Below are 10,291 nucleotides of genomic sequence, written 5' to 3'. Positions count from 1 at the left end.
CCATACGCACGGATCGCTCCCACGCCGCCGTCCTCCGCTGCCTGGATCCGCCGCCACCGGGTCCCGTCATTGCCGCGAGTCGGCAAGTCGGCCGCGGCCAATTCTCCGCATTACAGGGTGCTCTCTCTCCATACAGATACGCATGTGGCTGCTTACTGCGCTGCCGCATGCGTACATGTATGGAGGGAGCCCCTGTGATGCGGACAATTGGCCGCGTCCGCCGGAAGTGACGGGCCCGGTACCGGCGGATCCAGGAAACTGAGGACGGCGGCGTGGGAGCGATTCAGGCTTATGGAGCTGGAAGAAGCCCCAGGTATGTATAAAATCATTTTCTTTTTTCAACCCCCCGTTCCTCTCTGGTTCCCTTTAAGGAGGAAACATGGCAGCCTCCATATACCTCACTTCAGGTGTTCTTTAAAAATGCAATTGTTTATTATTCACACAGACAAATGTACACAAGTAGATAATCATAAAATGTGTTTATTCTGAAATCTATAAAAAAAAAATAATCCTCTTAAAAACAATTAACATGAGCACTTGTAAAGGCATTCTGAACATTATAAAAAAAAACGGCTTCTGAAATTTGTACAGTACAAATTCAACTAGTATATACATTCACCAAAAAAACCTGTACATACATTCAGCAGAAATTGCACAACATAAATAGGACTTCAACTTTTTAATAAGTTAACTCAAAAAAAAATCCCATTTAAATATAATAAATAAAAGGGGAGGCATGTGCAAAGTTTCGATGTGGTCCGGTAGGGAGACTTGGGCCCAAACGCAATTCACTTTCTCACCTTCTAGACTAATTTTTCTTAACTTTTCCAATGAAAACGTGTCAAAAAGTAGGTTAAAAACGCAAAATTATTTTGTTGCTACTTGGTGGTTTAAAGGGCATCTTATTGACAAGTTTGAAATCACCTTGGAGAAAACTCAGGAGAAAAAGTGAATTGAATAAGGCCCTTAGTGTGCAATATACACGTGAACAGTGTTCTGTTCCACAGGACTGAGGATAATTTATAGAGTTCTTTAATGCTCAGTGTACAGCTTAGCTGACTGTATGGAGGATGGCTCAGTGCACAGCTTAGGCTTGGCGGTCTGTATGGAGGTCGTCACAGTGCACAGCTTAGCTGACTGTATGGAGGACGGCTCAGTGCACAGCTTAGGCTTGGCTGTCTGTATGGAGGTCGGCACAGTGCACAGCTTAGGCTTGGCGTACTGTAATGAAGAGGACGGACGCCCGTAAACCTTGGCAGCTTGGCTTTCAAAGGCTTTGACCATCTGCTTGGCTACTTCATCAAAGAACACAGTGGCCAAATGAGAGTGAAGCACCGACTTGAATTCAAATGCCACCTATATGGATAATACAAAAATGGAATTAAAAAAAAAAAAAAAAAGTGTGCCGTGCAAAATTACCTTTATTAATGCATAGACAAGAATACTGGTACCAAGGGAAGAAGAGATGGCAACTGGCTGAGGACCTAACTAAACCGATTCCTTCCTCCCCCATATAAAGCCAAGTAGAGGCCCGAATTACCAGTTAGCACCTGAAACTGGCTGAAGTGGTGAAGCGAAGAAACATTTTTGAAGTTAATCCTAGAAATGAATGCGCCCCACTAGTTTACTGCCAGGATATTTGGGCCCCGGTATACAGGGCATACATGAAATAAAGGTGCCAGGATCTAGCAGATGAAAGTATCTGTAACAGATCTCTTGACCATTTTAAGGTAGCCATACACTGGTCGATTTGCCATTAGATCGACCAGCTGACAGATCCCTATCTGATCGAATTAGATCACAGAGGGATCGTATGGCTGCCTTTACTGCAAACAGATTGTGAATCGATTTCAGCCTGAAACCGATCACAATCTGTGGAGGCCACCGCTGCCACCTGTCCCCCCCCCCCCCATACATTACCTGACGCTGGCTCCCGGGCATCTTCTCCACGCTGCACCCGCTCCATCCCGGTGCTTTCTGTGTCACTCCGTGACCAGGAAGTTCAAATAGAGCGCCCTCTATTTGAACTTCCTGGTCACTGCAGTGACAGGAAGCACCGGGATGGAGCGGGTGCAGCGCGGAGAAGATGCCCGGGAGCCAGCGTCAGGTAATGTATACCTGATCGGATGCCGCTAGCGACGCGCTCCCTACCCGCGGGCGATCGAGGGTAATTTCCCGCATGGCGCGATCGACGGACCAATCCGATTTCGGGAGGAAATTGAATCGGTGGGTGCGTTTAGCGCGAACGTTTGGCAGCAGATTCGATCCCAGGATCGAATCTGCTGTCGAAACGGCCGTGAATCGGGCCAGTGTATGGCCACCTTTAGAGTGGTAATTTTCATTAGTAAATCTTACTTTTTACTACACACCATGCAATTTTCCATCAGATAGATGGGTTGAATAGATGACAGATCCAATCAGATTTCCAATCGTTTTTCTGAGCACTTCATCGCAAATTATCGGAAATTATCTATTCGACCCATCTCACGGAAATTGCCATAAGATGGGTCGAATCCCCTCCAATACCTAACCAACCCCCTAAACTTAACACCCCCCTTCCTGACAACATCAACTGCCCCCCAACAAAATATGGAAGTAACTAAATATATGATAATATAAAACGATAAGTGATAATATTAAGACAATTTTAACCAGGCACCATAGTTTCTGCTTGGGTGACGGCTGCTGCTAATTAATAGTGCCAATGGCGGCACCCAAATTCCTGTTTCCCTTAAAGAACTTTGATGTAACAAGTTGCCATGGGTCCCCCTTTTTTTTCCATTTAACACCAGTGACAAGTCTAGAACACGCGAATATGCAAAGGCTAATGTTATGCTGGATTTACACCATACAATTTTCTGTTAGAATGCATAATTAGATTTTCTGTAGAGAATGGTCATTATCTCTGGTCCATTGTCTGTTTATCTCCTGCTGAGCAGAACAATGCCTAATTACGAGGTAGATAGTAAGATAGATAAAATTTCCAACAAGTTGAACTTTATCTTGCAGGTAAATCTAACAGAAAATTGTATGGTGTAAACCCAGCATTAAGGTGCCCATACACTCGTCAGATTGGCAGCAGATAGATAAGAAATGCATCTGATGATCTATCTGATGCGTTTTTAGAACATTTTTTACCAGGATAGAATTCCAATAGATTTCAGTTTGAAATTCGATCTGATGGCATTTTTTTGACATCAGATTTCCATTAAGGCCAATGCAAAATGATAAGCAATCTCATCAGATCAACCTAAATTTTCCATCCTGCCAGTTCGACAGAAATCCATCGAAATCGATCAAAATCGGCCATCGATCGGTCGATTGGCCAACCGATTTTCAACCGATTAATCGATCTGGATCGATCGGCCAGAAAATCGGCTCAGTGTATGGGCCCCTTTAAACAGGTTAGTTACATCAAGTACAAATTGACAGTGATAAAAGCCTCCACTTACATAGAAATCTAGTTTGCAGGTGTCTGGTGTCCCAGAGGCTCCCGGGCTGAACCTCCACACAGTCTCAAGATGGCGGAAGAGTTTCCCATCATTGCACACCGCCTGCATTGGAAAACATAGGTGTCCGGTTAAAATGACTTGCAGGGAATATACAAAGACATAGGGAAAAATAAAAAAAATAAAAAAGCAAGCAACCCCACTTCATTTATCGCCCAAACTCTCCACGAAAAACTCCTCAGGACATTTTTTGCTTTGCTCCCTTGACTTATTGTATTCCAATGCACCAGAAGCCTCCCTCTTGCACAAAAAAAAAAAAAAAAAAAATCCCCAAATGTGTCACATTTTGTCGACTTAGGAAACGTCAGAATCCTCGTTTCATTTATCTTAAAGGGAACCTGAAGCGAGAAGTATATGTAGGCTGCCATTTATTTCCTTTTAAACAATACCAGTTGCCTACACAGAGCGATCCGGTGGCTCGATTAGCCGCCGGATCGACTCTCCCGCATCCCTGTGCGTATCTGCCGCGTCCTATTCGATACCCGCTCATCTTCCGCTCGATTCCCCGCTATTGTCTGCTCATGGGGAAATGGCCGCGGCGAGAGATTGGACCTGTCGGATCTTATCGAGCCGCATTAGCGGCTCGATTGATAAGATACATCAGCAAGTGTAGACTGGGCTTAATACTTAAATAGCCATAGACCCTGAACAAGCATGCAACACAAGATTAGCTGCATGCTTGTATCTGGTGTGATTCAGACACTACTGCAGACAAACAGCAGCAGGGCTGTCAGGGCAACTGGTATTGCTTGAAAGGACATAAATATGGCAGCTTCCACTTGGCAAAAAAGGGGACAGACTATAGCACAATGAGCTGCTTTTTCTGTTCAAAGTTCAGACAATGTGATAAGCCAATAACTTGCGTCAGACAACCCCTCCTTATTCTAGGCCATGGCATTACGCCAATGACAAGCCTGCAGAACACTGCCAGGTTGCATAAAATGGTTCAGAGGCCAAGCCTCAGCTATCAGGATCACTCTGCCTACATGATAATACTTAACCGTAGCACTTAGCCGTAGCAAAGGCTAAAAAGGTTAGATTGCATTTTCACCTACTTTTAGAAAGTCTAAAAAAAGTGCACACATTTAGGGCTGGTGCACACCTAGAGAGCTTCTTAAAAAGCTGGTGCTTTGAAAAGTACTTGGCTAAGGTCTTTGTATGGGGTGGATCGCACCAGAGCGATGCGATTTCTTTTTTTCCCCCAAATGCGGGTCCTGCAGCATTTCTGAGGCGGTTACAAAAGCTGTACACTTCCAGCTATACTATTAAAAAAAAAAAAAAAAAAAAAAAAGGAACCTTGCTAGGCACATGCCTAGAATCGCTTAGAAAAAAAAAACGACTTCTAAAAACGCTCAGAGTTCGTGATTACGCTAGCGCTGTTAGGTGTGCACCAGTCCTTACATGGTCAATTCCTGCATCAGTTTTCACAGTGCCTCATGATTTTGACTGAAAAGACTCACCCTAATTTGGTGCTGGGGTTGTATTGTGATCTGAGACACGTATCGTTCAACGATGGGTGGGAAGCCCACTTCCAGCTCCGCCCGGGTGACACCACCTCGGCTACAGAGGACCTTAGAGGACGTGCACCAGGGCACAAACATCTTGTAATCATCTACCTTTGCCACAATGTCAAACATTTGGTCTACGGAATACCTGCAAGAAACAAAAGAGAACATTAGATTCCAGAGAAAAAAAAAAAAAAAAAAAAAGGTTGTCATTCAGTACTTCACTTGCTTAATCAGGAACATGGCCAACCTAGGTACCATTCTCTAAAACTTTCTCTTCACAAAGACTTCATGGAAGATGAAATATCAGCCTGTTCAGATCTAATCTGCCATCATAATCTGAGTGGATTTCCCACCATCAATGATCAGATACTGAATACCCAAGCAATAACATTTTCTATTGCGTTTTTCTCCCATAGGACTTAAACTGCTTAAATCAGTGGGGGGTTCGGCAGCAGCTTCACAGATTGTGATCGGTTTCAGGCTGAAATCGATTCACAATCTGTTTGCAGTAAAGGCAGCCATATGATCCCTCTCTGATCAGAGAGGGATCTGTTGGTCAGATCTGATGGCAAATTGACCAGCGTATGGCTACCTTTAGATGCCATGACAATATTTTACACAGGAGACAGTTGACCTAGCTAATGGCCTCATCTGGTGTCTGACAAGGTTTGAGGTTTATTTTCTTGTATAAAAATTGTGCAAAAAAGGGTAATTAGCCATCATGTACTTACTCTAGCTCTTTGGATTCACTATAGTCCATGCGCTTGTTCCCCAGGAAAGGTGCAGCCAGGTTCAGGAAGGACCGTTTTGGTACCTTGACAGGTGAAGAATGCTGAGGTAGTCGCGGGCACCGGAAGGCCAGGATCCCACATGATTTCAGATGCCTGAAACAGAGGAACATAGCAGTGAACATCTATACCACCATAATAGGTTAAGGCGCACATTACAGAAAGATATTTGAGATGCTTTTCTGGCATGATTGGAATTTCCTTCACAGCAAGGGCCATTTAGTTCACAGCCAGCAGCTCAAGTTGCCTGACTGTAGGACTGATTAGTTCCTGTGTAGGAAACCTGATCCTAGGGAGAGATTGACTACCATCCCCCACTGAAGGCTAGCAAGACATACAGTCTCTCCTGGGAATTCACTGCCCACCCAGATAGGGCATTGCTTATACTGGAAATATGACACCATGCACGTTGGTGGCTCAGAACAGCAGGCATTCTGCTATAGCCAATAAGGCAACATAATCACTTTTAAATGAGTGACCCTCAGAGGGCCCTCCCTCCCCCTCCAACACTATAGGGTACCAAGCAGCAACAGTCAATGATATAAAGAGAGTAAGGAGGGGGAGGAAGTCTGTTGTATAAAGTCACTTCCTGGAACAAAAAGCATTGTTCTCTCTTAATTCCTCTTGTGTGAGTCATGGTGTCCTGACAAGCTGGGACACACCCTTCCAGGAAATTATAATTCTGCTAGTACAGAACATTAGGCAATATACCAGAACCTAGAACTTTGTGGGTCACAGTACAATGGAGGTCTGTGCAAATCACATGGACACCAATCCCCTGACACAAGAGTCGCCTAAGCCAGATCCAGGTTTGGATAGGGAAGGTTAGAGCCTTTGGCCTGACACCTTTATCACATTCTACCCCTTCACCACAGTATCACAAATACGTTGAGATCCACCATTTCCTTTCCCCTGAAACAGGAAGTACCTTTTAACTACCCAGGTGGAACACAGAAAGTAGTAAAAGTGCTACAGCTACTAAAGATTATAGATTTTATTTAAAGCCAAATTAAAAAAGGTTTTGGCTAGAAGTAAAAAAACAGGTCAACATGCACTGAAAATGCTTTCAAAATGTACAACTCAACACAAGTCCAACATTGCAGCTGCTGGGTATTTGAATACATGGCTACAGTCATCCCTGGACAATACAAAGCAGGTTCTATTCATTTGCACCATGCTGCATCTGGAAGTGGCCAAGGCTAGCATTGCATCATGGGAGCTTAGGCAGTGCACACAGCCCCAATAAAAAAGCAAAGAACATCTTATCTTAAAAAGAAAAAAAAAATGGAGACTTAAGGGAAACAAAAAAAAAAAAACACAGCAGACCTGCAAAACTCAGTAATCTTATTTATAAATTAGACCCACTATAAAAATGCTATTCAGTATGGAAGCTTAGACTGCACTGAGAAGTCAGAGCTTCCCTGAAATGGGCCTCCAGAAACTCACATGACTGTCACGAGTTTTAAAAAATGCAGAGGTCCAGTGAGAATGCTGCTCCCTCCCTCCAAGTCTTTAAACACTCCTTATCTAAAAATCTGCCTAATTCAAGGAAACTGAGTCAGCCATGAATAAGCATAATGGGCTCTATTCTCAAAGAGCCAAAAGTACCGCAAAATTTTACCGGTAAATTCCCGCCAGCGGTAAACTCCGCATTTTTTCAGCATTCACTAACATTTTCCGCATGTTTTCCGCATGCGGGAAAAAAGATGCGGAAACAGGCATTATTCATGCGGGAATCATGCGGTAAAAAGGTCGCATGAAAAAGTGTTTAAAAAAAAAAAAGTTAAAGTCCACCAAGCACAGCCCTTAAGCCTCCACACTTCATTAAAGTCAATGGGATGCGGAATATATCACCTACTTCTTGTAGGTGATAAAAATTCGGTAATTAACGAAGAAAAGATGCGCCTGAACATCTTTGAGAATTGATCTTTTATTGCGGAAAATACCGACTTTTGCGGAAATTTTACCGCATGAATCCCGCACTTTTATCACACTTTTTCCGCATGCGGAAAAAACATGCGGAACATTTTGAGAATCCCAACTTGCCGGTATTTTGGGTGCAAACTTCCCGCATGTACTTTACCGCATGCGGAAACTCATTGAGAATAGAGCCCAATGTGTGCAGAGGTTGGAACTTAATTGGCTAGCAGAACAGAGGGTCTATTGTATAATAAGACAGAGTGACAGGTCTAAGCATGATAGAGGTCTGAAGATTGAGCCGATGCTCCGATCTATGCTAGGTACACACCATACAATTTTCTGTTAGATTTTCTCTTAGATTTACCTACAACATGGAAAATAGCTAACAGCAGAATCTAACAGAAAATTGTATGGTGTGTACCTAGCATAACCTACACCATCGAACTAACCTACAACCCATAGACTTTACTATCCCCTCCCCTTACACCGGCAGGCCATACAGAACCAGTCTAAAGCGTTACTATACCATACCAGGTGCACAATACACAAGTATGCCAAGTATGTGAAGCTTCCCGGCTCACCTCACCTGATGAAGGAACTATGGTTACATTTTGAGAAGGAACTACAAGCATGTACAAGGTATTGGCCACCATACTACTAGATCAATAAAATAATTTAAGTAAAAAAGGGGTGCTGATACATCAGAACCACAACACTGACACATTGGAACTCCTGGGCAATTCCAAGATACCCAAGGGACTGTCTACCGGCCATGCCCCTAAGCAAGCTTATGTAACACACTTCATGGTGAATGGGTCTTGGTCAGTAGAGCACTAGATGAAAAGGGTGGGGGAGGGGAGCCAGCTGAGCTGCAGCACAGAGCCCTGGAATGGGGGGGAGGGGATGCTTAGCCACACAATGGTTCCCTGCTACAATCCACCATGACTAATGGCACACCGATACCCAAGGACTCGTGCAAAGCACGTAAAACTGGTATTTTGGGCTGCCATGTCCCTTGCCATGAACACTTGAAACAGTTTCATGGTCCATTGAAGCTCAAGCTTGACTACAATCATGTAAAGCAGTTCACAAAATAATTCCTTAAATAAAGCAGAGTCCTCCACAAAAAATAAATAAATAGTGGTTTTAAAAAGTTATGGTTAAATCCAGGAGGAAGCCACACAACTAGCAGCTGCTGGCCTGCGAAACAAATGGTGAAGGTGTCCACTTAAGACAATCTTGATTGTACAATCGTACCACTTTCTAATATGGGGGCTACCATGACTTAGCTGCCCTTTCAACTACATACAATTCCAATAAGGATTGTATCACAAGTAAGCACCCATAAGAACAGAGGGCTGTATGGTGCAGCCAGCAGTTCCTATGGGACCACCATACGACCCCCATAGCTGGAAGCAGAGAAGGGCTCTTGGCTGCTGCGCTTACCGTAGTCCTTGCTGCTGTTGCGCTCTCCGCATCACAGCCTGGCAGGGGCGGCCCTCGCTCTCCAGCAGAGCTCTCAGCAGGATGGAGTAGCTTTTCGCACAAGGTCCAGCCATTGCAGTAGCGAAGTATATGCTTGTTCTCTATGACCGGCTAGCACGCTAATGAACCGGCTTCTACTACGCGGCGCTTTTACAATAGACCGGCAAGTGGTGCTTACGTCATGAGGGCGGGTCAACATTCCTTCCACCCCGCCCATTACTAGAGAAGTGCTGGTAGCGTGTGAACCAGAGTGACCTGGGCGGTCTATGGCGGAAAAGTAATCCTACCTATAATATATGACCGCCCCACTGCAAGTGAAGTTTCCAGGCTTGTGGGATTTCCCTGCAGAGACTGGTGAAATAAATGTGTAACCTGCATTGATGAAGTATTGCAATATATCCACAACTAATTAGATTATGGGAATAAATTGTCTGATAGATGTATAAATTGCTATTTTTCAATATCTGACCTTTATCAGTGGTTTTGATCTACGGTTACTGTAAATTAAAGTGCCCATAGATTACTCAATTTTCCCAGCAGATTCGATCGTTACAAAAAAATCTGCCATTGAACAATGCGGTCTCCCGATTGAAATTTCAAGATTACAGATTGGACAAGATGTGGCTTGAAAGGGAGTGGTTAGGAGCAGGACTGTAGCAGTGTCAGGGACAGCGCAACACCAGGCCGCCTCCGAATGGCCTCCATCAGAGATGCGCTGAGCCCCCCCAGGAACTACAAACGCACCTTGAACCCAAACAGAAGCTCTGCATATACACCAAAAGCATGGCTGTTAAGTGGGAGCAGCTGATCAAAAACAAATTACATTAGTACATAGCAAGGAAATGAGCAGCGCTACTTAAAAACAGACTAGTGCCTACCTGCAAAAGAGTGCAAGCCCCACTTGTGGGGTCGAATACACACCGAGCATACACATGACCTGTCTACCACTAGAGGAGGATGTTAGTTTCCATTAACAGCTTGCATGCAACCTATTAAGTACTCGTCCCTCCCACTGCGAAGAAGTCAATCCTCCATGGGAGGGGCCTAACACTAACTAAATCCTAACCTATGTATATGCATA

At 44.2% G+C, this 10,291-nt stretch overlaps 1 protein-coding gene across 1 annotated transcript; it reads right to left on the bottom strand.

The window, feature by feature from the left end:
- Positions 1-464: 464 nt before the first annotated feature.
- On the bottom strand, positions 465-9,369 carry LOC137540795 (coenzyme Q-binding protein COQ10 homolog B, mitochondrial-like). The gene is made up of 5 exons (XM_068261951.1): positions 9,172-9,369; positions 5,749-5,901; positions 4,970-5,162; positions 3,453-3,554; positions 465-1,356 (listed from the first exon to the last, which is right to left on the bottom strand). Exons 1-5 carry the CDS (start codon positions 9,282-9,284, stop codon positions 1,033-1,035), a joined length of 885 nt encoding a protein of 294 aa, XP_068118052.1. The 5' UTR covers positions 9,285-9,369; the 3' UTR covers positions 465-1,032.
- Between the last annotated feature and the right edge of the window lie 922 nt (positions 9,370-10,291).

The sequence above is a fragment of the Hyperolius riggenbachi genome, chromosome 12, assembly GCF_040937935.1.
Source record: "Hyperolius riggenbachi isolate aHypRig1 chromosome 12, aHypRig1.pri, whole genome shotgun sequence".
Lineage (NCBI taxonomy): Eukaryota > Metazoa > Chordata > Amphibia > Anura > Hyperoliidae > Hyperolius > Hyperolius riggenbachi.
Note: the sequence above shows the minus strand (reverse complement) of the source record. Positions and strands in the feature narration are given on the sequence as shown.

What these genes read in the sequence shown, in the direction of transcription:
- LOC137540795 (XM_068261951.1), bottom strand. Translation starts at nt 9,284, where the DNA reads ATGGCTGGACCTTGTGCGAAAAGCTACTCCATCCTGCTGAGAGCTCTG. An exon ending in AGTGAATCCAAAGAGCTAGA is followed by an intron (nt 5,163 to 5,748) that starts GTAAGTACATGA and finishes TGTTTCTTGCAG; the next exon opens with GTATTCCGTAGACCAAATGT. An exon ending in CCTGCAAACTAGATTTCTAT is followed by an intron (nt 1,357 to 3,452) that starts GTAAGTGGAGGC and finishes TTATCCATATAG; the next exon opens with GTGGCATTTGAATTCAAGTC.